This window comes from Hirundo rustica, chromosome 6 (assembly GCF_015227805.2).
Source record: "Hirundo rustica isolate bHirRus1 chromosome 6, bHirRus1.pri.v3, whole genome shotgun sequence".
NCBI lineage: Eukaryota > Metazoa > Chordata > Aves > Passeriformes > Hirundinidae > Hirundo > Hirundo rustica.
In genome coordinates, this window is record NC_053455.1 from 60,188,324 (window position 1) to 60,213,684 (window position 25,361).

General features: G+C 70.1%; 1 protein-coding gene across 4 annotated transcripts; it reads right to left on the minus strand.

Annotated features, from left to right (window-relative positions):
• Positions 1–1,122: 1,122 nt before the first annotated feature.
• On the minus strand, positions 1,123–24,136 carry SYT7 (synaptotagmin 7). Of its 4 annotated transcripts, XM_040066360.2 has the most exons (13): positions 24,077–24,136; positions 14,625–14,728; positions 12,624–12,703; positions 11,302–11,433; positions 10,488–10,703; positions 7,958–8,326; positions 6,251–6,376; positions 3,959–4,094; positions 3,298–3,568; positions 2,815–2,984; positions 2,308–2,422; positions 2,028–2,227; positions 1,123–1,263 (listed from the first exon to the last, which is right to left on the minus strand). In XM_040066360.2, exons 1-13 carry the CDS (start codon positions 24,105–24,107, stop codon positions 1,159–1,161), a joined length of 2,055 nt encoding a protein of 684 aa, XP_039922294.1. In that variant the 5' UTR covers positions 24,108–24,136; the 3' UTR covers positions 1,123–1,158. The 4 variants fall into 4 exon arrangements, with proteins under 4 accessions (XP_039922294.1, XP_039922295.1, XP_039922296.1 ...); XM_040066361.2 differs by lacking the exon at positions 10,488–10,703; XM_040066362.2 differs by lacking the exons at positions 6,251–6,376; positions 7,958–8,326.
• Between the last annotated feature and the right edge of the window lie 1,225 nt (positions 24,137–25,361).

Genomic DNA, 25,361 nt, shown 5'->3' on the forward strand with positions numbered 1-25,361 from the left:
CAAAAATACAAATGTCCCTAAAAGCGTTGTTATTACTGTAATAGCAGTATTATGACTTTCTCTCCAGATTGTCCAAAATCGTCTAAACTGGGGCTGTGGGAGCTGCTGGGAGCCAAGGATGCCACGGGGGGAGCAGGAAGACTGAGGATGATCCGGCATCTGCCACACAGAGCCACCGCCGACCCCGCTGTCACCTCTGTGGGGCTCCCAGGTGGGTCTATCCCTGTTTTTTGGGGTCCCGGGGAGCAGGAAGGGGTCTGGCGTGTGCATCCCAGGGCTCCGTGGGGGTGCTGCTGCTGGCACTGATCCTGCCAGGCTGGCTGTCCCGAGGGGTGCCACCAGCCCAGGGAATGTCACCTGCCCTCGGCGGGGACAACAGCGCTCGCTCCACGCTTTATCCCCAGGGATGGGCTCCGCAGCCCAGATCGGCCCAGCTGGAAGGGGACCCCGCGGAGCTCCGCATTCCCCCCGAGGGCCCCCTCCCTGCCCGGGACGAGGGGGGGGCGAGGGCAGGTCCGGGGGTCCCCAGGGCGGCTCAGGGACCCCCCCGCTCCTGCCGAGACCCGAGGCGGAGGTAAAGCATCGAACCCGGCTGAAGGCAGTGCACGAAGGAGCCCGCTTTGGATTAGGAACTGTGTCATGGCTTCCGATCCCAGGAAAAGGGGCTGTCCCTCCCCTCGGTGTCTCCCGCCCGCCCCGGGAGACTCGAGGGGGGACGGGCTGGGGCAGGGGGGGGCTCCGTGGCTCCGCTGGGGGCTCCCAGAGGTTTTATGGAGCTGAAAGGGGAGGGAGGAGGCTCCCTCTTGCATCCTCAGCCTGACCCCCTGAAATGAGGGGTGGGGGGGGGGGACGGGGGCGAGGCCGGGGAGGGGCCGAGGGGCTCCGGGAGCGGGGCTGGAAGCACTCGCAGAAGTCCTGCCCGGTGGTGGGAATAGGGATGGGGGTGCATCGCTTCTGGCGCCTCCTCGGCCGGGGTTCGGGGGCGGCTCCGCACCCCCCTCACCCCGGGGAGAGGCCAGCGCGGGGGTCGGGGGGGCTCCGTCCCCGTCCTCCCGCAGGGTCCCCGCCAGCCAGGCCGCTGTCCCGCCGGTCCCTGGCCGGGAGCGCCGCGGGCAGGGGCCGGGAGCTGGGAAAGGGGAGCCCGCGGTCCGGGGGCGCTCAGGCCTTCAGCTGGTGCCACTGTGCCACCGCCTGCCGCGGGCGGGCGATCATGTCCTTCCAGTGCTTCACCTCGCCGGGACCGCTCTTCCAGGACAGGTAAATCTGCGGGAAAACGCGTCCCTGGAGCCACCGCCGCCGCTCCAGCCCCCGGACCGCTGCCCGGCACTGGCTCCTTCGCCCCCAGACCGCTCCAGCCCCGCTTTTCCGGGCTCGGCGCGGGGCCAGGCTATTTTTATCCCTCGATTTTCCATATGGCGCCGCAGAAGAGCGCGTGTGCCAGCTCTCGCCGCTGCTGCCGCCACCTCGGGGAGCCGGTGCCACCGCTCCGGCTCCGCGGATCGTCGCCGGAGAGCCGGGATGGAGCGGAGCTCGCTGCTAATTATGCCATCAGAAGCGATTAGCGAGCCTCGGGCCGCGGCGGGGTTTTAACTGAGAGTGGGATATCGCGGACGCCGCCTGTCCATCCCTGGAATCTCGGATGTGCCCGCGCCGCCTCCGCCTCCGCCCCTGCCCGGCGGCCCGCGGCGCTGATCCGGGGATTTATTTAATGGATTTATCCCAACCGCCGCGTTCCCCTGATCCCAGCGCGGCGTTTGGGGGATCGCGGGCGGAGATTACGGCGCTCATTTGTCGTCGTTGCGCTAACAGCGAGCTGGGCGATTTCAGGGACAATTCCGCAGCTCCCGGCCCCGGGGAGTAATCCCAGGGCGTGGGACGCGTCCCGGCGCGGCTGCCCGCGCCCCGTCCCTGCTTTTCTGGGGGAACTCGGGCAGCCCGCGGCCGTGGCGCCCAGCACGAGGGGTGCCCGCCCTGGAGAGGGCTGTTCCCGGATCCCACCCGGGCGTTCCCCGGGCGGTGTCACCCACCTTGCCGATGACGTCGTTGCGGCTCAGCCTGTCCTTGTCCATGACGGTGATGACGATGGTGGTCTCGCGCAGCCGCTCCGTGGGGATGTCGAAGGCGAAGGACTCGTTGAAGACGGGGTTCAGGCACCGCTTCATCACCACCGTCTTCTTCTTTTCCACCCGCTTGTCCTTGTACATCAGCCACACCTTCACGTAGGGATCTGGCGGGAGGAGAGCCGCTCTCAGCCCCGGGTGGGAGCCAGGGAATGCCGCCCGGGATCGGGGGCGGCCGGCGCCCTACCTGAGGTGCCCCCGATGTCCATGGCTTTGAGGTTCCGCGCCTTGATGATGTTGACCACGATGGAATTGGCCGAGGGGTTGTAGCACAGCGAGAGCAGCAGCTCCCCGCGGCTTCCCTGCGGGACACACGCGTTCCCTGAGGACGCCCGCGCCCCCCGGAGCTCCCCGTGGGAGCGGGGTGCTGGCGTGGGACCCCCACCGGAGCAGCCCAAGGGTGGGGTTTGGGAAAGCACGGAAAACCAGGGCAGGAGGAAATGGGGCCGCCCCCGGTGGGACACTTTCTGCTCTTGCTGGAGGCAGGAGAAGGAAAAAAACCCTTACATTTTAGGTCTACCTGAAGCAGTTTGGTTTGACCCAAAATGAGACTTTTGGGCTACTTAATACAAAATTTGGGAAGAGAAAAATCCCCGTCAGATGTTGAAGCAGAAAACACCCCTGTTAGGATGGGGGACGGTCCTGTTGGGACACTGCAGGGACAGGGTGTCCCCTCCCCTCCCCGGGGCCTTACACTGCCATCGCTGCAGGGCTTCAGGTCCTTCCAGAAGGTCTGCATCTGGGTCAGGTCCACCTTGTTGAGCGGGATGGACACCTCTCCGATGGGATCATTGCGGCTGAAGCGGTCGTAGTCCAGGACTTGGAGGTACAGCACCCGCTGCACCACCTTCTCGTAGGGGAACCCTGTGCCCGAGACGGAAAGGCCGGAGGAGATGAGGAGCACTTCTAGGACTGCTCCGCCCTTCCTGTCCTGGTGGCAAGGCCCTGGCACAGCCCACGGCACAGGGAGATGCTGCCACATCGATTCCCACGGATCCTCTTAATCCTCCCCCCACGTCCCCTTTCTGGGATGCACATCCAGCCTGGCCTCGGTGGCTTGGCCGAACAATCATGTCACCAGCAGCCACCACGCTGGTGGCTTGAGTTGAGTTGAGCTGAGCCCCAGGAGGGTCCCACGAGGCTCCTCTCCCACCCTCATCCCCATCCCAATCCACACCTTCGAAGAGGAAGGTCTCATTCCAGTGCGGGTTGAGGTTCTTCCTCTTGACCTTGGTCTCCAGCTTGTGCTTCTTGTCCGGCAGCAGGTAGATCTTGACGAAGGGGTCGCTGGTGCCGCTGAAGTCCTTGGCCGGCAGCTCCTGCGCCTTCATGATCTTCACGGTCAGGGTGGACTCCTGGAAGTTGTAGCCGACGCTGAACTGGATGCGGCCCAGGTTCTCCCGGCTGACGCCTTCGTGGCCCTCGTCATCCTCGGAGCCTGGGGAGAGCTGCAGGAGCGGGGAGGAGGAGGGGGGTGAGCGCAGCACCGGGGACAGGCGGGGAGCCGATCCCCGTGCCCCCGACCCCAGCCCCGCCAGCTGTCAGGGGACATCAGCCTCTCCCCTGCTTCCGACGCCGCCTGGCTCGGTGCCGCTCGTCCCGCGGAGCGGGAGCTCCAATTAGCCAGATTCCTCCTGACAGCGCGTCCCTCACGTGTCCGGCACCGCTCGCTCCCTCGTGCCAGCCCGGGGGACACGTCCGCGGCGCGTCGGCTCGGCCGACGGGGTCCTGGCGCAGCGGGCAGGGACGTGCCGGGGCGCTCGTGGCTGGCACGGGGAAGAGCTGGGAGGGCTGGGTGCTGACCGTGGAGACCCCCAGGCCCCCCGCGCCCCACCCACCATGAGCATCTCGCTGGTCAGGGAGTTGACCAGGTCGGAGACGGAGGAGTGCGGCTCCGTCTTGCGGTCGGACTCGTCGTGCGGCGGCTGCCCCGGCGCCGGTGCCGCGTTCCCAGCCTTCCCACCGGCCGGCAACCTGCGGGAAGAGAGGCCTTGGAGGAGAGGGGCCGGGAGCCGAGGGCGAGACAGCGAGGGGCTCCCCCGGCACCCTCTCCCAACGGATACTGAGCCTGGGCTGCGCCAGCGCCCGACGGACGCTGCCGGGACAGGCGGTGGCTGCGGCCCACCGGCATCCCTGGTCCCGGAGCCAGCCGGCGGCCTGGCGCCTTTAGGGCACGGCAGCGGGTCCCCTCGACCGCGTCCCACGGCGACGGCAGGGACGGCGCGCTCCCCACGGCACCCACAGCTCCGGCCGCTCCTCACGCACCGCGCCCCCTCGTCCCGGCGGCGCCGGGCACCCGCGGGTGCTGCACGGGGGCTCGCTGGCCCCCGCCCCACTGCCCTGTGGCCGAGACGCCCCTGGGATCGCTGTCCCGGCCGTCCCCACACGCGGTGGCTCCCGGGCACAGCGGCGGGAGGCGGGCGGACAGAGCAGCGATGGAGACGGGCGGGAATGCGCCGAGGCCGCGCTGCCGCGGGGACAACGGGACACGGGCACGTGGCGGAGGGGGACAGCCGGCCCGGGATGCTCCCGAACCCCCCGCCGCGGCTCCTGTCCGAGCTGGGACACGGCAACAAAACCACCGGATGGACCGAGAGGCGCAGGGACACACGGGAAGCCACGGCACGCCACGGGCACGCCGCACCACGCCAAGCACACGCAGACACACGGGGAGGGGACGTGGGCGAGCGAGGGGGACACCCACACGCACACACGGGGCGGCACCCAGGAGGGACCGGAGAGAAGCTGGGGAGGCAAAATCAGGTTAAAACCGGGGAAAATGAAGGCGGAGGAGCCGGCGGTGGGGCCCGCCGAGCGAGGAGGCGCCGGTGGAGCCGGGAATGCCGGCGGAGGTCACGGATAGCGGGAGAGAGAGAGCGGGAGAGAGCAAAAGAAAGGAGGAGCAGCGTCGTCCAGCGCCGGCCTGCAGGGAGGGAATGGGAGAGAGGAGCGGGGAGGATGGACGGACAGACGTAGTCGCCGGGACGGGAGACACGCCGAGGCGCCGGGCTGGAGCCGCCGGGGACAGGCTGGAAGGAAGAAGCTGCGAAACGGGGATGAAGGAGATGTTTTGAGGAAGAAGAGCGGGTGGGCGGGAGAGAGCCGAGGCTGCCGGTGCGCGTCCCCTCGGCCGGCCGATCCCGCCGCGTCCTGTGGAGCCCGGGGAACGAGGAGCGGGAGGGATGGAGGTGGGGAATGCCATGCGAGTGCTGGGATGGGGGTTCGGAGCAGGGAGCTGCGGCAAGCGAGGAGCGGGGTCCTGCGGCACAGCCACCCACCCGCCGTGTCCCACGTCCCCGTGCCCTCGGCGCGGGCTGCCGGTGCTCCCGGCCGGGGACCGGCTGCGCAGCGCCGCGCCGGGGAGGGAGGTGCTAAAAAGATGGAGCGAAACCAAGCGGAGCAGTGTAAAAATAGCCGCCGGGCGAGAACGGTGCCAGTTCATCCGCACGCCGAGCACACGGGGAGGCAGCGCCCGCCGGCTTCACACCTCCTCCCCGCTCCGGAGGGGATGAACGCCCGCTCCCGGCGGAGCACGGACCCTCTGCCTCTGCCGTGCCAGCCCCGGTGCCCGCGGCCCGGCGCCCGTGCCGGGGCGGGATGCGCTGCCGAGCCTGGCGGCAACGCCGGGAATGCGAGGAGCGGCCGGAGGCGAGGGGCCGCGCCGTGCCGGAGGAGAACGGGGGGGTACGGCGACCTGCCCCCCCCGCCCCCCGTGCCACCGCAGCGGTGTCCCCGGAGCCCCAGGGAAGCTGCCCATCCCGCCGGCATGGGGGTGGCAGCAGCGTGTCGGGATGGGACGCGGCTCAGCCCGTGCGGCATCGCTTGGGGGGTACCCCCGTGTCCCTGAGCGTGTCCCCCCGTCCCCCGCATGCAGCCAGGGCCGGGGAGGGCAGGAGGGGGAGGAAGGAGGGAGGAGGGAGGGATGGGGGTGCTCTCGGTGCCGCTGCTCCAGAGGCAGAACCGCGGGTGCCGGTGCGAGCTCAGACGTCCCGGTGCTGCCCGCTGGGCCACCCTGTGCCGCTCCAACCTTCGCGCTCCACGAGGCCAGCCTCCTCCTCCTCCTCCTCCTCCACCCTGGGTGAGGCCCTCGTCTCCTGCTCCTGCGGGACTGGCCTCGTCCTCGCTCATACCTCTTGTCCCCCTGAGCGTTCGCCTGGTTCGGCTGCGTCCCAGCGGGTTGCAGGTCGGGAATATTGGCAAAGTCATCTTGCTCTGAGAGTCCCAAAACCAGGGATAGCACCACCATCCGGCCTTCCCTGCCCGGGCGGCCCCGCCGGCAGCGGGAGAGAGAGAGAGAAAGAGAGAGGAGAACACAGCATCAGGCAGGGAACCGGCGGGAGCCGGCGCTGTCCCGCGGACCTCCGGCGGAAAGGGGACCCCGGCTCTCCCCGGCGGCTCCTGCCAGGTGACGACGGCCGGGATGGACGCACAGGGCTGTGGGGAGAAAGGGCTCCGGGGGGCCCAGCACGCCTGGATACCCGGGCCGCCCCTCTCTTCCACCGGTCCGGGCAGAGAGGGTGCCAAAAATCCTGATGGAGGGGGGGAAAAGATGCCCGGAGGGGCTAGGGAATGAGGGAGTGTGACTGGAGTGACAACCCCTTCCACGGAGGAATGGATTGGCGGTGCCACGGCAGAGGTTCTTCGCCCCAAGCGGGTCCTCGCCCGGGTCTGTAGCCGCGTTTACGCCGCGGCGCCGGGGAGGGTGAACGGGGGTGAAGAGCGGGAGGAAAATCGATGGATCGGGAAAGAGGCGGTGGGAAATGACAGCGGCTCCTCCGCGGGGAAGCGGCGCTGACTCGGCACGTCTGGGCTCTGCGGCTGCTCCCTCTCCGCCGAGTCAGGCTGGAACCAGCCCCGGCGCTGGGCAAACAGGGAGAACGTGACCCCCGGGATGGCTGATGAGCCGCAGCTCCGCGGCGGGAGGCCGGGAGATGGAGCTGGGAGGAATCTGGGAGAGGGGACCGTGGGCAGCGCACCCCGGGGTGCCTGGAGGAGGGTGCAGCCCCCACGCCAGGGGCGTGACGGGCACCCAAATTTGCGTCTCTCATCCAATCCTGATGCAGGAAGCGCCGTGTCAACTCGTGGAAGGGCAGGGTCAGTCCTGCGTCCCCCTGCGAGTGCCGCCAGCCTGCGGAAAGCAAAGCTGGGACCTCGGCGCTCCTTTTTCCAGGGTGCCAGGGGGCGGACAGCGGCTGGGGAGGAGCTGGAGAATCCAGGGGAAGATGGAGCCGGTGGGGGGCGGGGGGGGGTTGGCAGCTCTGCAGAGGAGGGACAATGTCATGTGCCGAGATAGGGTGACAACACGGGACTCGGATTAGTCCCCGGGGTCTGACGTTGGAAATCCAGCACCGATGGAGGAGATGGGGTTAAGACGGATTAAAGATCCCACGGCTCCTCCGGCTGGGCATGATATCGGGGCTCAACTCACGGTCACCCCGGCACGGTGCCACCCGCGCCGCGACAGCTTGGGACGGCAGGGTCACTCCCTGGGGACCTCGCCGGTGGCCGTCCCTGGGGATGGGAAGGGGATGGCCGGGGACGTGGCGAAGCACATTGGGGAAGTGCGTGAGCCCTTCCCTGAGCCCCTCCGGGAGCCGGGGGGGACGGGGACCTTCCCGCAGGCCACGGGCAGCGCGGCCCCAGGGGGGCGACGGATGAGCGACCGCGCCGGGGCAGCGGTGGAGGAGCAGCGGAGAGAGGGATGGAGGGAGCAGAGGGATGGAGCGCATGAGAGGGCGATGGAGCAGAGAGAGCAAAGGAGGGGAAGGGATGGAGGAAAGGATGGAGGAGGGGATGGAGGAGAATGCAGAGGGCGGTGATGGCGAACGCAGACTTACAGGAAGGACTTCATGTCCAAGCCGCGGTTGCGGATTTGCCCCACCACGTGGTCCCAGCTGCCGGGGTTGGAGCGGCTCCTGCCCCCGGCCATCCGTTGCTTGGAGCCGGCGGCGGTGCCCTGACGCGCCGGGCCGCCGCGGGATCCCCGGGAGCTGGCGGCGGCGGCGGAGGAGCCGCTGTGGGCCTGGAGGTGGCCCAGGCTCTGGCTGGTGGTGGGCTGGCTGTGGTTGGCGCGCTGGTGCTGGCTCAGGGGCTGCTGCAGACTTTGCTGGCGCACGAGCGTGCGGGGCCTCTGGAATTTGGGATCGCCTGCTGAGGTGGGGATATACTCAAGGGTAGTGGCTGTGGACAGGGTGGAGTCCTCGAAACTTAGGGAGAGGAAGGGCAGAGGAGGAGGAGGAGAAAGGAGAAGAAGGTGGAAGGGGCAAAATTGGAGGAAGGAAAAGAAGAGAGTTAGAGAGAAGATGCCCCAGCGCAGGGAGCGCTCCGGCGGGAGCCAGCGGGGGCAGCGCCCGGATCCTCCGCCTCTCGCCCGCGGCTCGGCCCTGCCGGCGGCGCGGGGGGCTCGGGCCGCCGCCATCCTGCCTCCCGGGGGGCCGGCTCGCCGGGGCCGGATGCCCACCCGCTCCCGCGGCCGCCGCTCCGCCGGCGCCTTCCCGGCACGCCGGCCGACCTGCTCTGCGGGATAATTAGGCTGCTGCGCGGAGGCAAATCCCGAGGCGCCCGCTCACGTGCTGCCGGCCGGCCCATCCCAGCGTCCCAGTCCCTCCCAGTCCGGCCCGGCGCCCAGCAGCGGCGCCGCGGGGGGCTCGGCGTCCTCCCGAGCCCTCCGTGCTGCGGGGGCAGAACCCCCGCCGTGGTGACATCCCGGCGAGGCGACCCCGGGGCCGAGCCGGGCTCCGACCGCCGTGGGAGACGGCGGGATCGGGGGATGCGGACGCGGCTCCGTCGGGACGCGGAGAGCGGAGCCCGGGGAGAGCGGGCTCGGCGCGGGCGGCGGAGCGGAGAGAGCAGCGGGGTGCCCCGAGGAAGCGGCGCCGGCCATGCAGCACATGCGTGGCACGACCCGTGCAGGATTGCCCCCGGCAGCCTGGGAAGGTCGTGGCCGCGAGGCCAAGGGAGGGAATTCCTCCCGGGACCGGCGCCTGGCGCCGAGGGGCGTCCCTGAGACCACCGGCCCTCTGTCCCCGTCCCGGCGCTGCCGGCTGGGACCGCGGGGAGAAGCCGTGCCATCGTGCAATGCCAGCAGCGGGGACGGAGGAGGAGCGGGGAGGGATAGGCAGCGCCAAAAAAAAAAACAAAGGGGGGGGGGAAAAAAAAAGAAAAGGAAAAAGGAAAGGAAAGAGGTGAAGAGAGAGCGAAAGGTGGGAGAAAGAGAGAGAGGAGGAAAGGGAACGGAAAGGAGCGGAGAGCTCGGATGGACGGAGCCCCACGGCCGGGGCCGAAGGCACTGCCCGGACTCTGCCGCCCTCCTCTCCGCACCGACGCCGACCTCCTTTCGTTTTCCTATCGAATCCCAAATTAGTTCAATTTACAACCTCTCAGTCACAGGAAACTAAATCTGGCTCCTGTCGGCCCCGCGCCAGCTGGAGGAGCAGCGGGCTCCTCCAGCGCCGTGCCAGGCGGCACCGGGCCCTGCCCGTGCCCGGACGGATGCCCTGGCACCGGCACGGCCGGACCCTCGGCCTGGACCCCCGGGACACTCCCGGTCCCGGCTGCGCTGCGCCAAGGTCGCGCTGGAAAACGGGACGCTCCGCCGCGTCCTCTTAACCCTGCCCGCGCCAGCCCGTCCGTCTGTCCGGATTCCCGGCGGGGGCACGGCGGAGGGCCGCGCCGCTCCCGCTTTTCCTCGCCTCTCCCTCCTGCTCCCCGGTGCCCGGCTGGAGCGGGACCCCTCCCCCGGCTGCCCCATCGCAGCGCGGAGAGCCGGAGCAGAGACCGGGAAGGCCGGACGGAGCCCGCGGCCGGCACACCGGGGCCAGCCCCCGCCGGAGCCACGGCGCTGCCGGCGGCGGAAGGTCTCGCCGAGACCCCCGCCCCGGCCCGGAGCCCCTGCGGGAGCTCGGATTGTCCCTAAATCTGAACGATCCCGCGCCTTCCCCAGCTTTTCTCGGCATCGGGGGGTGGTGGCGGCGCCGGGTCCGGTGGCTGCGCCGGGGGTCGAGGGAGCGCGCAGACTGGAGACGCCGCTGCCTTGTCCCCGACTGTCCCTGAGGGCTGGGAGCGTGCGGCAGCACCTCCTGCCTTCGGGACGCCGCCGGGGTAGCGCTGCCTGCCCTGAGAAGCCGAGCTGGGAACGCCGAGCCGCTTCCCACCGGGACTGCGCGGGGACGGCGCCCAAAGGCGCCGCCGCTGTGCCCGGCTGCCTCCTCTGCCGCCCCTGAGCCGGAACGCCGCCGCGGGAACGGGAAAGGCTCCTCTCCCTCGGCACGGCGGCCCCGGGGACCTGCGGGCGGCCCCCATCCCGGCTCACCCGCAGCGGGGAGCGGCCGCGGCCGCGCCGTGCCGCGCCGTGCCGTGCTCACTCACTTGGACAGGCTGAGCTTCCCTGCGGCCAAGTGGCTCTGCACCGTGTGCCAGCGGCCCCGTGCCGCCTTTCCCGCTCCGGGCTCGCTGTGGGCCGACACGCTGCTCCTCATTCCATCCTCGCCGAGCCGCTGCTTGTCCCCGGGCCGGCCGTCGCGGTCCCCGGACAGCCCGGCGGCGGCCGACGCCGTCAGCTTGGCCCCTGATAACAGAGAGCCACTGGGCCGGGCCGGCGGCAGAACCCCCCCAGACAGACAGACGGACGGAGGTGGAAAACGTGGGCAGCCACGTCGGGGAATGAGGGGAGGGCCACAGAGCCGGAGGGGCAGGACGGACAAGAGACGGACAGACAGACAGAGAGAGAAAGAGAGACATCAGCACTGCAAAAAAAAAAAAAAAAAGGGAAAAAAAAAATAAAAAGAAAAAAAGAAATAAATGGGGTGGGGAGGGCGGTTCCTGGCCGCGGGGTGCGCGGGGGCCTCGGCAGAACATCCAAGAGAAAGGGAGGAGGAGGGACGGGGGGGGCGGGAAGGGGTCGGGGTCCCGCTCGCCGGCAGCCCAGCCCCGGGGGGACCCGTCCCCGCGCCGGGGGGGTGCCCCCAACGCGCAACCCCGTCCTGGAGGGAGATCCCGGCCGGCCCCGGGAATGCGGGAAGGAGGGGTTGCTCGTCTCCATGGGACGGCCCATGGGGTGGCGTGCGGGGAGCCCGGGAGCAGGAGGAGCAGGAGGAGCAGGAGGAGGAGGAGGAGGAGGAAGGCGAGTGGGTGCTGCCCAAATACTCACTACACGGAGCAAACCCGGCAAGGAGAGACTCACTTGAGGGAAAGGCGCGGGTCACCGTAGGGAGCGTAAGGAGAAATGTTTAGGATAAACTCCTTGGGAGGGTAGGAGCTCCATTTCTGCTGCACTGTGTTGTCATTGTTATTCCAAAAGTCTCTGTCTAGATCGCTACAGCGGCCGGGTTCCGGGGGAGAAAGAAAAGGGAAATACAAGAGAGAGAAGCTGAATTCCTGCGAGAGAGAAGGATAAAGCAGCCCTCCGCCCCCGGAGCGCCAGGATCCTGCGGAGAGAGACGGGGGGAGCCCACCCCTGGGACGCCAAAACACGCACACGCACACACACAGACACGCGGACACGGACAGAAGGATGGACGGAAGGATGGGAAGAGCTGCGGAGAGACAGGAGCAGGCGGCTCCGCCGGCTGGGAAGGAGAGAAGGATGTGCGGGGTTGGGGAGGTGTCGGCGCCCGCGGCAGGGCGCTCCCAAGCGTGCGTCCGTGCGCCCTCGGCACGCGTGTCCGTGCGCCCCTCTCCTGCTCAGCAGCCGAGCCCTGCTGGAAGCGCTTGGTTATCCGTGGGTGTTGGAGGCCCTTCCCTCGCGGATCCCTTCCCGCGGAACCGGCCTGCTGCCGGCACGGGACCAGGACCTCCCGGCTCTGGGAAGCCACCGGAGCTGCGTGCCGAGGGCTGGGGGGGGTCCAGCAGCTCCCCGCTGGTGCCGGGAGGCTGGAAAAGCCCCCACCTGCAGCTGGGGGTTGATCCCGGCTGTACGGAATGTGCCGGAGTTTGGGGAAAGCTGTGCCATGACGTCGGGCGGGACGCGCCTTCCCCTCCGTTCCCAGCTCGTCCTGGTGGGCTGGGAGCAGCCGGCGAGGTGCCCCTGCACCCCGATAACGCCCAGACCAGCCGGGGGAGGAGGTTTTCCATAGGCTTATTCCAGGCAGGAGCTTTTTCCCTGCTGGTGGTCCAGCTCCCTCCTCCCTGGAGGCCTGCGGAGGGTGTGGAGAGGCGGTGCTGGATGCGGGACGCCCCGGAGAATCCCCTCAGCCTCCAGCCTCCGCTTCACTCCCTGCCCAGCGCACCGGGGTGCCCCAGCTCCGCTCTCCTTTACCCACGGAATGCCCCTGGGATGCGGAGCTGCTCCAGCCCCGGCGGGCTCGGGGTCCACACTGGAGCATCCCAGGGAACACTCGTGCCGATGTTCCCGTGGCTCCGTCCTGCCCACGGCTCGCTGGGATACGCGAGGATGCTGCGGACACCCGCCGGGTGTCTCCCAGTCTCCCGGAGCCCCTCTCCCACCGGGAGAAGGGATGGCCACCTCTGTCCTTCCTCTCTCCCCCCCTCCATCCTGGCACCTACTTGATGGTTTTCTTTTCGCTGCGGCCTCGGCTGGAATCCGGAGTTCCCACGGTCTCCAGGGAAGTCTTGTAACGCTTTCCCTGTGGAAAAGAGAGGAGAGGGGGATCAGAGGACCCCCAGAATATCCCAGTGGAAGGTGGGAGCTGCCACCGCTTAGAGAGTTTCACCTGGATTTTGCTCTTGCCCTTACGGCCTCTGGGCTCCATCCCACCCATCCGGGCAGCAAAATTCCCCAAGGCCCCATCCCTTGGTCCTCGGGAACTCGTGCCCCGCGTCACCCCAAGGACAGCATGGTCACCGCTGCCGGCATCCCGTTCCACGGCCTCACTGGGAAGGAGTGGATAATTTTAGGCCTAATTGGGCCCGAATTAATTGAGTTCACCTTTCCCAGCACCGGGCGAGCGCTGCCGTAGGATAATGAAGCCGGAGCTGGCTCCAAACTGGGGCTGGTAATCAGGGCACTCGGACTGGTTCCGAGCGCTGCTTGGAGCCGGGGTGGGCTGGAGCTAATTAACGCCAATTATCCGACAACTGGGAGCAAGGATGCAGTGCCCAGGCGGGTGAGGTGGGACGGGAGCAGCTGCCGGAGCAGGATGAGGTGGAGAGCAAGCCCTTCCATCCCGCTGGCCCTGGATCTCGGCAGCCAGGCCTGCATCCAGCCTGCCCGCGGGATGGGAATGTTTCTCCTTTCTCCTTCTTCCCAGGCTCTTTGTATCCACATGGAGCCGTCTCCTTGGCTTGCTGGGACACCTGGACCCTCAGCACAGCATCCTTGGGCCAACCATGCCAGGAGCTGCGGGGAACACCTGGACCTCCTTGGATTCACATTGGTGAATCCTGCCAGGAACTGCGGGGGTGTTGGATATCCTTGGATGCCCATGGGCTACTGCTGCTGGAAGCTGTAGGGAAACACCTGGACCTCCTTGGATCCATATTTCTGAATCCTGCCAGGAGCTGCAGGGGTGTTGGATATCCTTGGATGCCCATGGGCTAGCGCTGCCAGGAGCTGCAGGGGAGCACCTGGACCCCCTCGGATGCCCATGGGCTAATCCCACTGGGAAGCATGGGGGTGCCCGGCCTTGCTGGATCCTCACAGGCCATCCCAGAGGGAATCATCCCCCAACCCTGCACTCATCCGGCTCGTGAGGGGGCTCCTGAGGACGCGGCGGCGGTGGCCGCGTGGGTTTGGCCGTCGTTCCCGCACAGCCGCTCCAGCTCCGGGTGCTGTCGAGGGCCGGTTCGGATGCGCCTTCCCGGCCAATTTACACTCGTTTGTTCCTCTGCCAGCTCCAGCCTCCTCCTTCCCAGCGGTTTTTCCCTCTGCCAGCTCTCTCTCCCCATCCCCTCGGCTGCACCTGGAAGGGCCCTTCCCACCCATCGCCTTCCCGCCGCCTCATCACCACATGGACCCCCTCTCCCATTCCCGAGGGAACGCCGCCTCCCCACGGCTCGGGGTGGGCACCTCCCTGGCGGGAAGCGCTGCTGCCGTCGCAGCACTTGACCCAGATTCGATTCCGATGGCGAAGGAAAGGTGGCTGAGCACGTCCTGCTCCTGGGAGAGGAGCAGCAGCAGCAGGAGCAGGAGGAGGAGGAAGGACGAGGAGCGGGAGGAAGTGCTGTCCCAAGCTCCGGGGAGGAAGGGATGCACAGCGGGCGGCAGGGATGGCTCACGGCGCCCGGCGCTGCCAGGGACGGGCTGGCCGCCTTCCCACGAGGCTTTTCCAGGCAGGAGCTGGCCCAGCAGGACAGGGGCCAGCTCGTTCCGGCTCGTCACCAATGTACATCCATATATTTGGAAACTTCCCTTTGTGCCACACAAACGGTTTCGCCCAAACATTTCATCAGCGCGCCCGGAAAAGCCCAAATAAAAGCTGCAGCCGGCAGCTCCGGGGAGCTGCCTCCGCTTGGCATTGGAATTCGGCGGGAATTGCCCCCTGGTCGGTGGCACGGGGCAGGGCGAGCCGGCATCCCGGGAAGCTGGCGGGGGAGCCGGGCACTCACCATTTTCCGCTGGCACCACTGGCAGATCCCGCAGAGGACGATGGTGACGCTAAGGCTGACGGTGATGATGGCTGAGACCAGGAGCACGTCACGGGAGGGGGTCCCTGGGGGGAGCAGAGCGCAAAGCGGGGGTCAGGCCTCCATCCCGGGGTGTTCCCGGCGTGCGCCGGGCCACGGGGCGGGAAAGCACGGGGAATGTTGTCCGAGGGCCGCGTCCCACAGCACCCGTCACCCCCTTGGCTTCTGAGCGTGTCCCGGGGGGAGTCTGCCCCCGAGCGCTTCCCGGGAGCTCAGTTTGGAGCATTGATCCCCAGCCGGGACCCCGGGAGTGCTGGCACGGCCTGTAAAGGCCACGGCTGCCGCCTCGTGAGCCAATCCTGCACGGATTCATCCCAAACCGCCGTGCGGATCCACTCCTCCCCCGAGCACGACCGTGGGGGCAACCTTGGGGACCCCAAAAGCATGGGAAGGACCCATCAACCTCCTCCAGCGCTTCCATGACATCCACGCTCCCAGCCCGCGGAACGACCCCTGTGGGATGAGAATATGGACCCAGACGGGCCCGGCTTTGCCTCCAGGCTGTACTCCCGCCACAGCATCCCTGTGGATGCTCCGCGTCCTGCTGTGCCCGCTGGGCTGGGATTGTCCGCGGCTGGCAGCGGGAGGCGGCGAGGCCGGAGCAGCGCCGGGAGCGGTGCCGCGGTATAAATATTAAACAATAAACGTTAATAATTAATTCGCCCACAGACCGTGTTATTGTAAGGAAATTTCCCAGCGGCTCCGAGGCCGGGGTGAGTCAGAGTGGACCGGGGAGGGGGGATCGGGGCTCTGGAATCGCCCCCGGCGCGCGCCGAGGCACCCGCAGCTCCCACGTCCCCGCTGGAATCAGGCGAGGAGAGGGGATGGTGGCCGTGAGGGGGGGATTGGTAACGATCCCTCGAGGAGAAGGTGAGGGTGGGATGCGGAGGGCGTGGATTTGGGGACAGGTTCCCCCTGCGGCGCCCGCGCTCTCTCCATCCAAAGGCAGCTCCTCCATCGCTCCCGGATCACGAGGAGCCTGTGTATAAAACTCACATAGCAACTGTTGCCTAGGAGGGAATTTGGGACCAGCCCTTAATTCCCAACATTTATAAAACCCCGGCTGGATGAGCTGCCGAGGGAATGGGAAGCAGCAGCGGGCACGGCCGGGGAGCGCCGGGTGCCCCTGCTCGGCTGGGGCCCCGACCAGTCCGGGCGGCCCCGGGGCTTACTGGGCGGACTGGGAACTGGGATGAGCCCTCCTCGCCCTCCCAGCTTGGAGATCCCTGCTCCAGCTCGGGAAGGCCGTGACCCCTCTGGCTTAGCCCGGAGCTCCAACGGACCCTTCCATCGCGGCGGGGTCAAGCTCATCCTGGAATTAGTCTGGAGAGAGGGAATCGAAGCAGGAAGCCAGGGAGGGAAGGGCCGGGCACGGCGGAGGCCACCACGGCGTCCGGAGAGGGACCTCGGGGTGGGACATCATCAGATCCCCGTGCCGGCCGCGGACCCGCCGTCCCCCCACGATCCTGATGGATTCACCAGCGGGATCCTGCCCGGGGGGTGTCCCTGTGCCCGGGACAGCTCCGGCCCCTCCCGGTGGGATCACGCCGTGTCCCCAGGGCGGGGGGAGCCGCAGGGGTCTCCAGGCTGCGCCGCCCTCAGCACGACTCAAACCACTCTTTCGCCAGGCAATTAGCGCTGTGTTAATTAAAGACTCGGAGCCGCCGGCTCGTCCCCAGCCCCGCGGCGCGGCGTGGGGGTCCCCGCGCCCGTGGGGACGCGATGCCCCGTGGAGGCTGGATGCGGGGGGGATGCGGGGAGCGGCGCGGCACCGGGACACAGCCCCGGGAGCGGGTGACAAGGGGAGAACGCGCCGCCTGTTTGCGCCGCCGCCGGGCCTCCTTCCCCCGCCGCTCTCCGTCATCCAGCGCGGATCCAGGCGGGAGCGTGGAGACGGCCGGGTGGGATTGGAGGGTCCGCCGCCCTGGGGGTCCCTGCGGCCGCCCCCCAAATCCCAGCGGCGCTTCGCTGGTCCCGCCTCACCCCAAGGGAGCGGTGAGGGGGGGAGAGAGAGGAGACCCCGCGTCCCTCCCGGGAGGGATGGAGGCCCCAATCCCGTCCCACGTGCTGGCAGAGCAGGGGAATGCTGCGGGGGCCGGGGAGGGGGTGGAACATCCCCGCGGCTCTTTCAGCAGGATCCAATGGCACTTGACGGGATGTAATTCCACTTTTCCAGGCCGTTATCGATGAGCGGATTACCTGCCTCCCCAGCGCCGCGGCTCTCCAGCGGGGGATTTGTGCGGTGCTGCGTGAGCCGGGGAAGAGGATCCCTGTTCCAGGGGGAGAGGGCTCTGGATGCGGCAGGCAGGGGGGTCCTCACGTGGGGGGAGAGGATCCCCGCACCAGTGGAGAGGGTTCTGGATCCAGGGGAAAGGTCTCCACGGTGGATCCAGGACAGGCAGGGAACCCCCTGCGCCCTTCCCAGTTCCCACTTTGGAGTGGGAGACGGGGAACGTTCGGGAGACAGGGATGCGGGCACGTGCCCATCCTCCTTTATCCGCCGCTCCCGCGGGCTCCGGCCTTTGATGGATGTGAGGAAACGCTTCAGACCCGACCCCGGCACAAGGAGAGGAGAAGAGATCCAAGAGGGATTTGTCCTCTCCAGCAGCATGCGAGCTGGAGATCCGGCAGGAAGGGAATAGCTGCCGATGCCGACGGATCCAACACGTGCCTCAGGCGTGCACAGGAAGGGCGGACGAGGCAGCCGAGGCACAGCGCATTCAAGGGACACCCAGAAGAGTCCCTGAGCATCCCAATGGCCTTGGGCATCCCAGTGATCCTGCACATCCCAGCATCCCTGGGGATCCTGGTGATCCTGCACATCCCAGCATCCCTGGGGATCCTGGTGATCCTGCACATCCCGGTGTCCCTGTGCGTCCCGGTGTCCCCAGGAGGCCCGGCAGCCTCGGACACGGTGGTGGCTTTGTGGCGCTGGTGGCCCTGTGCACACTCAGCTCCAGGACAGGCGTCGCCTGAGGCACAGCGGGACCGTCTGGCTCACGGGCGGCTCCGCCCATTTCCCCCCTAATTCCCGGTTTCCTTGCGCCTATCCCAGGACTCGGACCTATCCGACAGCTCCTCCATCGCCTCCAGCCGCAGCCCCTGGAGCAACGCTGGGAAGGCAAAGCCCCTGCAAGGGGCATCCAGGGATGGCTCCAGCTCTCCCAAACGACAGCTCCTGCGCGGGATGGAGAGGCCGGAATCTCCACGGAGCGCCAGAGGCTTTGGATGAGCAAAGGCTTTGGAACAAGCCTCACGCCTGCGGCACCGCTGCTGGAACCGACCTCTCTGCAGGTGTCCCGGTGAGGATGGCCCTGTCCAGCCTCTCAGGGCCCCGCTTTTGGATCCAGACCCAGCAATTCCCAGCTTTTGCGGCCGCTGCGTCTGGCTGGCAGCTGCTCAGTGTCACAGCCCCATCTCCTGGAGCGTCCTCCCACTCGCCCTGTTCCAGCGGCGACATCCACGGATGCCAGGTACCCTGGGTGGGGAAATCAAAGCCGTGGGGAGCCCCTCCAGGGCCCAGCTCCCGCCGAGCTCCCTGGAAGCGGTGATCAAAGCCAACACCCGCAGCTCCACGCGGGGAAATGGCTCCACGTGCCGAGCCGCCAAGCCGGCAGCGGAAACGCGTGCATTCCCGGGAAAAGGGCAGCGGGAGAAGGTGCCAAGCGAGCAGCGCATCCCTTCCCCAACATTCCGCTGGGCACCGCCGTCGTCGCGAGCCGCGGAGCCGGAGCGGGATGTGACGCCCAGCCTGGATGTGGAGGGTGGCGCCGGGCAGGACCCGTGGGATGAGGGCGGGATGGGGCGGGAATGCGGCCGTGTGCTGTCGGAGAAGCCCCTGGCGCTGCCGGGGCGGAGGGACGCACGGCGCTGTGCGGGGTGGCCGCGTTGTCACACCGGGGCTTCCCAGATGCTGCCTGCCTGGCGCCAGGCCATTAATTCCTCCTCTTCTCGTCCTCCCACTCGTTTGCTCGATATTTCCCAAACCTCTTATTTTTAGGACGCAGCTGAAAAGCTGCGAATTTGCAGCTTTCGCTCCGGTGCAGGATCCCGGGCACGGGGCGGAGCGGGGCAGGACCCCCGGTGGGAGCAGCAGGAACGTGGAATCCAAGTCCTCGGCGCGCGGAGAGGGAGAAGGGATGGGCTCGGAGCGGGACGAGGCTTTGCTGCCGTCCCTGGTGACAGCCCAGTGGGCATTTTGGGAATGCTGCGAGCCAGGCTGGGCTCGTCACGTGGAAGAGCCGGAGGGCTGGGTCCGGCGGTGCCGCCTGCCCACGGGCTCCCGGGGGCCCTGTGGATGTGAGGGGTGGCTGGAAGCCCCACGGCCATCCCGGGATGAGCCTCGGGGGGAGAGAGGAGCGCTGCCACAGCTCAGCACCCCAGGCGTGCTCCGGGCAAGAACGTCTGCTCTCCGTCTGTCTGTCTGTCCATCGGTGCGTCCCCCTCTCCAACACATCCATCAATCTCTCCATCCGTCCGTCCGTCCGCCCCTCGTACACATCTGCCTCTCCATCCAGCCATCTGTCCGTCCCCCGGAGCTGTCAATCCGCCTGGCTCTGCCTCCCCCACGCCGAGCTGGCAGTCCTGGGGGGCTTCGGGGGGCAGAGCCGACCACCACGGGGGGCTGGGGGAGCCGAACGCCGCCCCAAGACCCTGCACAGCCCCGGCCCGCTGCTCCCGGGCATCCCCTGTCCCCAGCAGCTGCCGCGCATGGACGTGTCCCACCCGTGTCCCTCCCGTGTCCCTCCCGTGTCCCTCCCGTGTCCCTCCCGTGTCCCCTCCGGCCTCGCTCCGCGGCCACGGCGAGCAGGAGCTGGGGATGGAGGGAGAATTTGGCAAGGGAAGGCGCTCCTTCCCTGGCGCCGGGCTATTTTGGGCAGAGGATTTCCGGAGAGCCGTGCGGTCTCCCTGCCTCGTGGTCCCCACCGCGCCTCTCTGTCCCCGAGGAGCGCCCAGAGCTCCAAACCATCCATCCCCATCCCCATGCCCGTTCCAAGCCCGGCTCCCGAGAGGCCGCCGCTCATCCCCCGGCCGGGCTGGGGCTCCGCGTCGTCCCTGCTCCAAGCCGAGCCCTTGGGCGCCGCTCCCCACCCCGGAGTGCCCCCGGCCTCCCTTCCCCTGGCGCAGGATCCCCTCCCGGCGCTGGCGGCGGGCGCGGAGGGGCGGGCTGGGCTCTCGTCCCGAGCGGCACTGCCAGCTCCGCGCCGTCGCCACTTAGCCTCTCGCCCCAGGGCTCTCCATCATTCCCGAGCCCTTCGGGTGACGGCGGGAGAGAGGGAAGGCAGCGAGCCAGCGGCTCCCCGGGAACGGGGGCGGGCAGGCTCCTCCATTGCCCCCGGGCAGTGCCCCCCAGCCGCGCCGCCCGGGATCCAGGATTCCCGCGGCGAGTTCAGGGACGGGGGATGCTCAGGCTCGGCCACGGCCCTCAGAGCCGGGAGAGGAAGAGGAGGCTCGGAGGGGAACGCGTGGAAAGATGGAGAACGCATCTCTCCAGGAGGGAGGAGGCAGAGGAGGGGATGAAGGGCCGAGGAAGGCCCCAGAGGGAGGACTGGGGACTCAGGTGCGGGGAGGCGCCCGGGGGAGCTGGGGGTGGTGGAAATCCTCCGGCCGAGCCTGATCCCGGGGCTGCATCCTCCAGGGACACACGGGCAGGGTCACCCGTGGGGCGGCAGGGACGCTCAACCGCGGCGGAGCGGGGACGGGACCCGCCGCCCCCCGCAGCCACCGGCGCCCCACAGCCCCGTCCGCAGGGGAGGAGCCGATCTCCTCCTGGTACGCGGAGCCCCCCGGGGGCATGGCGCGGGCCGTGTCCCCCTCGGAGGGCCGCCGTGCCGCGCTGTCCCTCCGCCGCCGCGCCGGCTCCGTCCCCGCCGGCGCGACCGCTTCCCTTCAAACCTCATTAACTCCCCCCAAGGTGACCGCGTCCCTCCCGCAGCGGGGCCCGGGGACACCAGGAGAGGACGGGGCGCTGCGGGGGGCGGGGGTGCTCCAGGAGCCGGCAGGAGGGCGCGGAGCCTCCCGTGCCACGGCCGGGCTGGCACCCGCCGGGATGGGGGATGCTCGGCTCGGCGCATCCCGATCCCGGCCCCTCACGCTTCTCCCCGGCTCCCTGCTGGTCCCGGCCGGGGGGGCTCCGTCCCCCTGCTCGACGCTGCCCATCCCCGCCGCGCTCCGGCGGCTCTCCGGGAGCCGCTCCCTCGGCGGATCCATCCATGATGGATATTGTAGCTGAGCCCCCGGGGGCCGGGGGGGTGGCAGCGATATTATCTGCATCTGTCTTCATTCCCCGCTCCCCCCCTCCCTCCCTCCTTCCTCGGCAGGCGGAAAAGCCGCGAGATCAGGCGCTGGAAAAGCCGCCTCCGGCTCCTCTCCTGCTCCTCGGAGTCAGGGGGGATCAGCCAGACCTCCCTGCCGGAGCCCCCCGCCCCCCGGGGAGCCCCCCAGCCGTGCTCTTGGGGGTCCCGGGACGCGGCAGGGCGGGCGTGGCGAGGCTGAAAGGGTTGAAAATCGGCGGCCACCGCTGGCAGCTAGGAACCCCCACCCTGGGGGGGCTCGGCGTCCGCCTGGACCCCCCCCTCCACCCCCGCCACGGAAAACGGGACGGAGTGGCCGTGGGGGACAGGGGCAGGGTGAGGCCGCGGGGGAGGCTCCCAGACGCCGGCAGGAGCGTCCCTCGGGCTGGAGCAGAGAGGGGCCGGCTGGGCGGGGGTCCCCAGAGCGGCGCAGGGCGGGGGGGTCGCGGGTGGGCGTGGAGCGGCCGCTCCGCGGGACGCGAGGCTGCAGCAGGTGCCCGGCTCCGGGCGAGGCCCGTGCGCTGCCATCCCCGAGCTCTTTGTCTGCCTCCCCGCCGGCCGCGCTCCCTCATCCCGCTCCCAGCCCTTCCGCGGGGCTCCTCCTTTGGAAGCCCGGGCTTTGCTTCCCAAGCCCCGCGGAGCTGCTCCCACGGCCGCGCCAGCACCGGGGCGCTCCATCGCCCGCTCCCAGGCGGTGCGGGGGGAAAACAGGCAGCTGCTGCCTGGTTATTGATTCACCACCTCCAGCCGCCGCGCGGCTCCGCTCGGAACGCTTCCAGCCGGGAAAGATGGGGACGCGGGCAGCGGGGCCCCCCGGCGCCCGCTGGCCGCACTGAAATGGAGCCTTGGGGACGCGAAGGTCGCCCCAAAGGGGACAGCTGGCGACAGCAGCGGGGACGGGGACGGAGGCGGGGGTCCGGCAGGGGGAAGGGAGCTGCCCGATGCTCCCGAAGCGAGGGGGACGTCGTCCCTGTGTGCACAGAGGGCGCCTTTGCGGGCAGCCCCGAGCTCTGCTTGGCGCTCGGACGTGGCTCTCCTGGACATCAGTGGGTGTCCCCCCCTGCAGCGCAGCCCGCTGTGGCTCCCCGAAAAAAGCCTGCACCTTGGGAAGCGCCTCAGCTCGATCCCAGTTCCCAGCACCCCTCTCCAGCCCAGCCCAGCCCGGATCCTTTCGGGCATCTCCGGCCCCAGGAGCGGAGAGCCCCCGGCAGCACCTCCGTGCCCCACGTCACCCCCCCGGATCCCCCTTTCCTCGGGCAGCAAAGTTTCCCGAATTTCCCGGCGTCTTCTCCCCCCGTGAAAGGCAGCCAGCGCCGGGGGCCTCGGCCCCTGTCCCCGCACGGTGACGCGGAGAGGGGGACGAGGCAGACGGGACCGGTGCCACCTCGGGAAGGGTTTTGGGGGGACAACGGGCGCCGCTCGGCCCCGGGATGCGGCTTGGCTGGCTCTTCCCAGATCCCGGGGGGTGTGAGCGGCCGGCACCCCCTCAGCCTCCGTCGGGCTGGGGACAGACAGGGCCGGCACCCCCCCAGCGCCGCGCCTGGAAAATGCGGTGGGAGCGCCCAGGGAAGCGGGCAGCGCCGGGATGCTCGCACAGGTGCGCGCACCCCCAGCGCCCCACGGCCGCCGGCGCCGCGGCACGGCCGCCGCCCGTGACGTGGGAAAACTCCCGGGCGACGGGAGCCCCAGCGGCCGGGGAGCACGGCGCTCGGGACGCGGGGAGAGGGGCTCTGCCCCCCCAAATCCTGCCGCTCGAGCTCTGCCCCGGGAGCTCCCAGCCAGCCGAGCGGAGCTGGCGATGCCGCGAGCGGCCGTGGCGGCCCACCGGGACAATCCGGCGGGGGCGAGGGGGACGAAGCGGGGGCAGGTGCGAAGTTTGGAGGGGGGACGAGTCGGGAGCGGATCTCGGGCACGGGGAGGGGAGGGCAGCCCCGCCGGGCTGGCGTCGCCCCTCTGCCACCCGCCGGGTGACCTTGGGCCAAGCGGCGCCGTGCCGCGCTCCGGGCATCCCTGCGGGGTGGCGGTGGCCCGGGATGGAGCCGCCGCCGGCGGGAGCGCTCAGCCTGCGGGCGGGCGCAAAGTTGCCCTCGAAGGCGGCTCGGCCGCGGCTGCCGAGTCCCGGTGACGCCGTCGCCAGCCGCGGGTGACAGCGCGTGGCCGTGCCCGGCGCTCCCCGGCCCGCCGGATCCCGCAGGCCTGGCACCTGCAGCTGTCCCCGCCGGCACGTCCCCAACGCCACCGCAGGACACGCCGTCCTTCTGCCCGGGGCCCGGGACGCGGCCGGGGACAGCGGCCAGGCCCCGGCGATCCGCATCGCTCCGGCAGCATCCCTGCGTGTCTCCGCACCGCCCCGGGCACCCCCAAAACGTCCCCGCCGGCGTCCCAGATTCCCCGGTGCGGGGCCGGCTGCTGCCTTCCCAGCATGAGCTCAGCAAATCCGCGCCGGAGAAAGCCCCTGCCCCTGCCGCCCACCCCCGCGTGTCCCGGGCTGCTTCCGGAGGGGCGGCAGGACCGGGCTGCGGGACCCCCGGCAGGACGGAGGGCGCGGGCGGCGAGGAGCAGGGGCGCGCTGACCGCTGGATGCCGCTCCGGACGCCGGGATCCGCGGCTCTCCCGGGGCTTGCCTGGGGGTCTGGGGAGCGGGATGCTGCCCCCGGGGCTCCCGGTGTCCCGGGGGGGGATGCGGAGCTCCGGCGGCTCCGCAGGGCGAGGAGAGGGGGGCTCGTACCGGATGCTCTCCCGGGCGCCGGCACCCGGCGGGATTTGGGGCTCGCCCCGTGTTTATTTTTTTGGGGGGGCGCCGGGGAGCGGGGTGCCGCCCGCGGGGCTTGGGGTGTCGCCGTGCGGGGGGCTCCGGCGGCGGCTCCGGCAGCTCCGCAGCGCGGTGACAGCGGCGGCGGCGACTTTCTCCCCAAACTACCGTAACTCCCGGGGAGGCGCGGGGGGAAGCGGGCGACGGCCGCGGCGGATCCCCGGGGGGGCGGCGAGCGGGGCCGGCCGCCCCCGGCGCGTGTTCCCCGCGTCCCGCGGGTCTCCGTCCGTGCCCCCCCCCCCCGCCCTCCCCGGCGGCCCGGGGCTCACCTGCGCTGGCAGCCTCCGGGCGCAGGTACATGGTGGCGGGCGGCGGCGGGGCGCGGCGGGGCGGCGGGGCGGCGGCTGCCCGGTGCGGCGGGGCCGCGGCTCATCAGACGGCGGCGGAGGCGGCGGCGGGAGGGGGCGGCGGGGCGGGGGGCGGCGGCGGGGCGGCGGGGGCCCGCATGCGGCGGCGGGGGGCCGGGAGCCCCGCGGAGCCCGTGCTGGCCGCCCGCTGCTGCGGGGTGCGCGCGTGTGCGGGTGCGTGTGCGGGTGCGTGTGCGGGTGTGTGCGGGTGCGTGTGCGGCGCGATCCTGCATCCACTTGCTGCTCGCTGCTGGCGGGATTGGAAACTGCAGCCGCCGGGAAGGGAGGAGGGAGCGGAGGGGCGGGGGGTGGGGGAGTGGGGGGGGGGGGGGGGGGGGGTTTCGGGGATGCGCACGGAGAGAGGGGGGACACGCGTGGGGCGGCGACACCGCCCGCGGCGACGCCCCCGCGGGCCCTCACTCGCCGCGCCGGTGGCGATCTTCCGCCGTCTCCGCGGATCCACGCGTGGCACCCGCGCCGGGAAGGGACCGCGCGTGGCACGGGGCAGGGACAGGCGGGCCGGCGCGGGGGTGGCACGGCCCGTCCGCGCTGTGGCGGCGGCGTTCCCTGGGATCCAGGCAGGGCGCTCCCCGGGACCCCGCGCACACGCGTGGGGCGGCGCGCCGGACCCCGCTGGGCCCCCGCCTGCTCCGCGTGCCGCGCTCCGCCGGGATCCAGGCCGGGTTTTGGCGGAGCCGGGGCGCGGCGGGCGCTGCCGGGGCACTGCGGGCGCGGCGGGCGCTGCGGGCGCCGGAAAACGCGGACCGGATTTCGCGGAGCTCGCTCCCGTTATTCCGCCCCCCCCCCCCCAACTCCCAAACCACGGCTCAGAGGCGATTCCCGGCGAATTCCTGCCGCTCCAGCCGGGCTCCAGGGATGCTGGCCCGCGACTCCCCGGGGTGCGAGGGAGCGCGGCATGGCGGGGAGGCTCTGCTGGTGCAGGAGCAGGAGCTGACGGGGAGTGGGGGTCTTCTCCCGGAACGGGGAACCGCGCCGGCTCCCGCATCCTGCTGGGATGAGGGGATCAGGGATCCATCCCGGAACGGGGTGACGGGGTCAGAGACCCATCCCGGGATGGGGAAACGGGGCTGGGACGCCCCTGGCTGGTCCAGGACTAGCGGGAACATCCCGGGGGCAGAGCCCAAGCCTGGCCTGGCGGGACGGGGCCCGGACCTGATGACCTTTAAAGGGCGCTTCCGACCCGAAC

Excerpts from the sequence above, each read along its gene's own strand:
- SYT7 (XM_040066360.2), bottom strand. The coding sequence starts at position 24,107 with ATGTACCTGCGCCCGGAGGCTGCCAGCGCAG. Across the intron at positions 14,729-24,076 it reads CCCGGAGGCTGCCAGCGCAG|GGACCCCCTCCCGTGACGTG; the intron begins GTGAGCCCCGGG and ends TGCTCCCCCCAG. Across the intron at positions 1,264-2,027 it reads GCAACGACGTCATCGGCAAG|ATTTACCTGTCCTGGAAGAG; the intron begins GTGGGTGACACC and ends GTTTTCCCGCAG.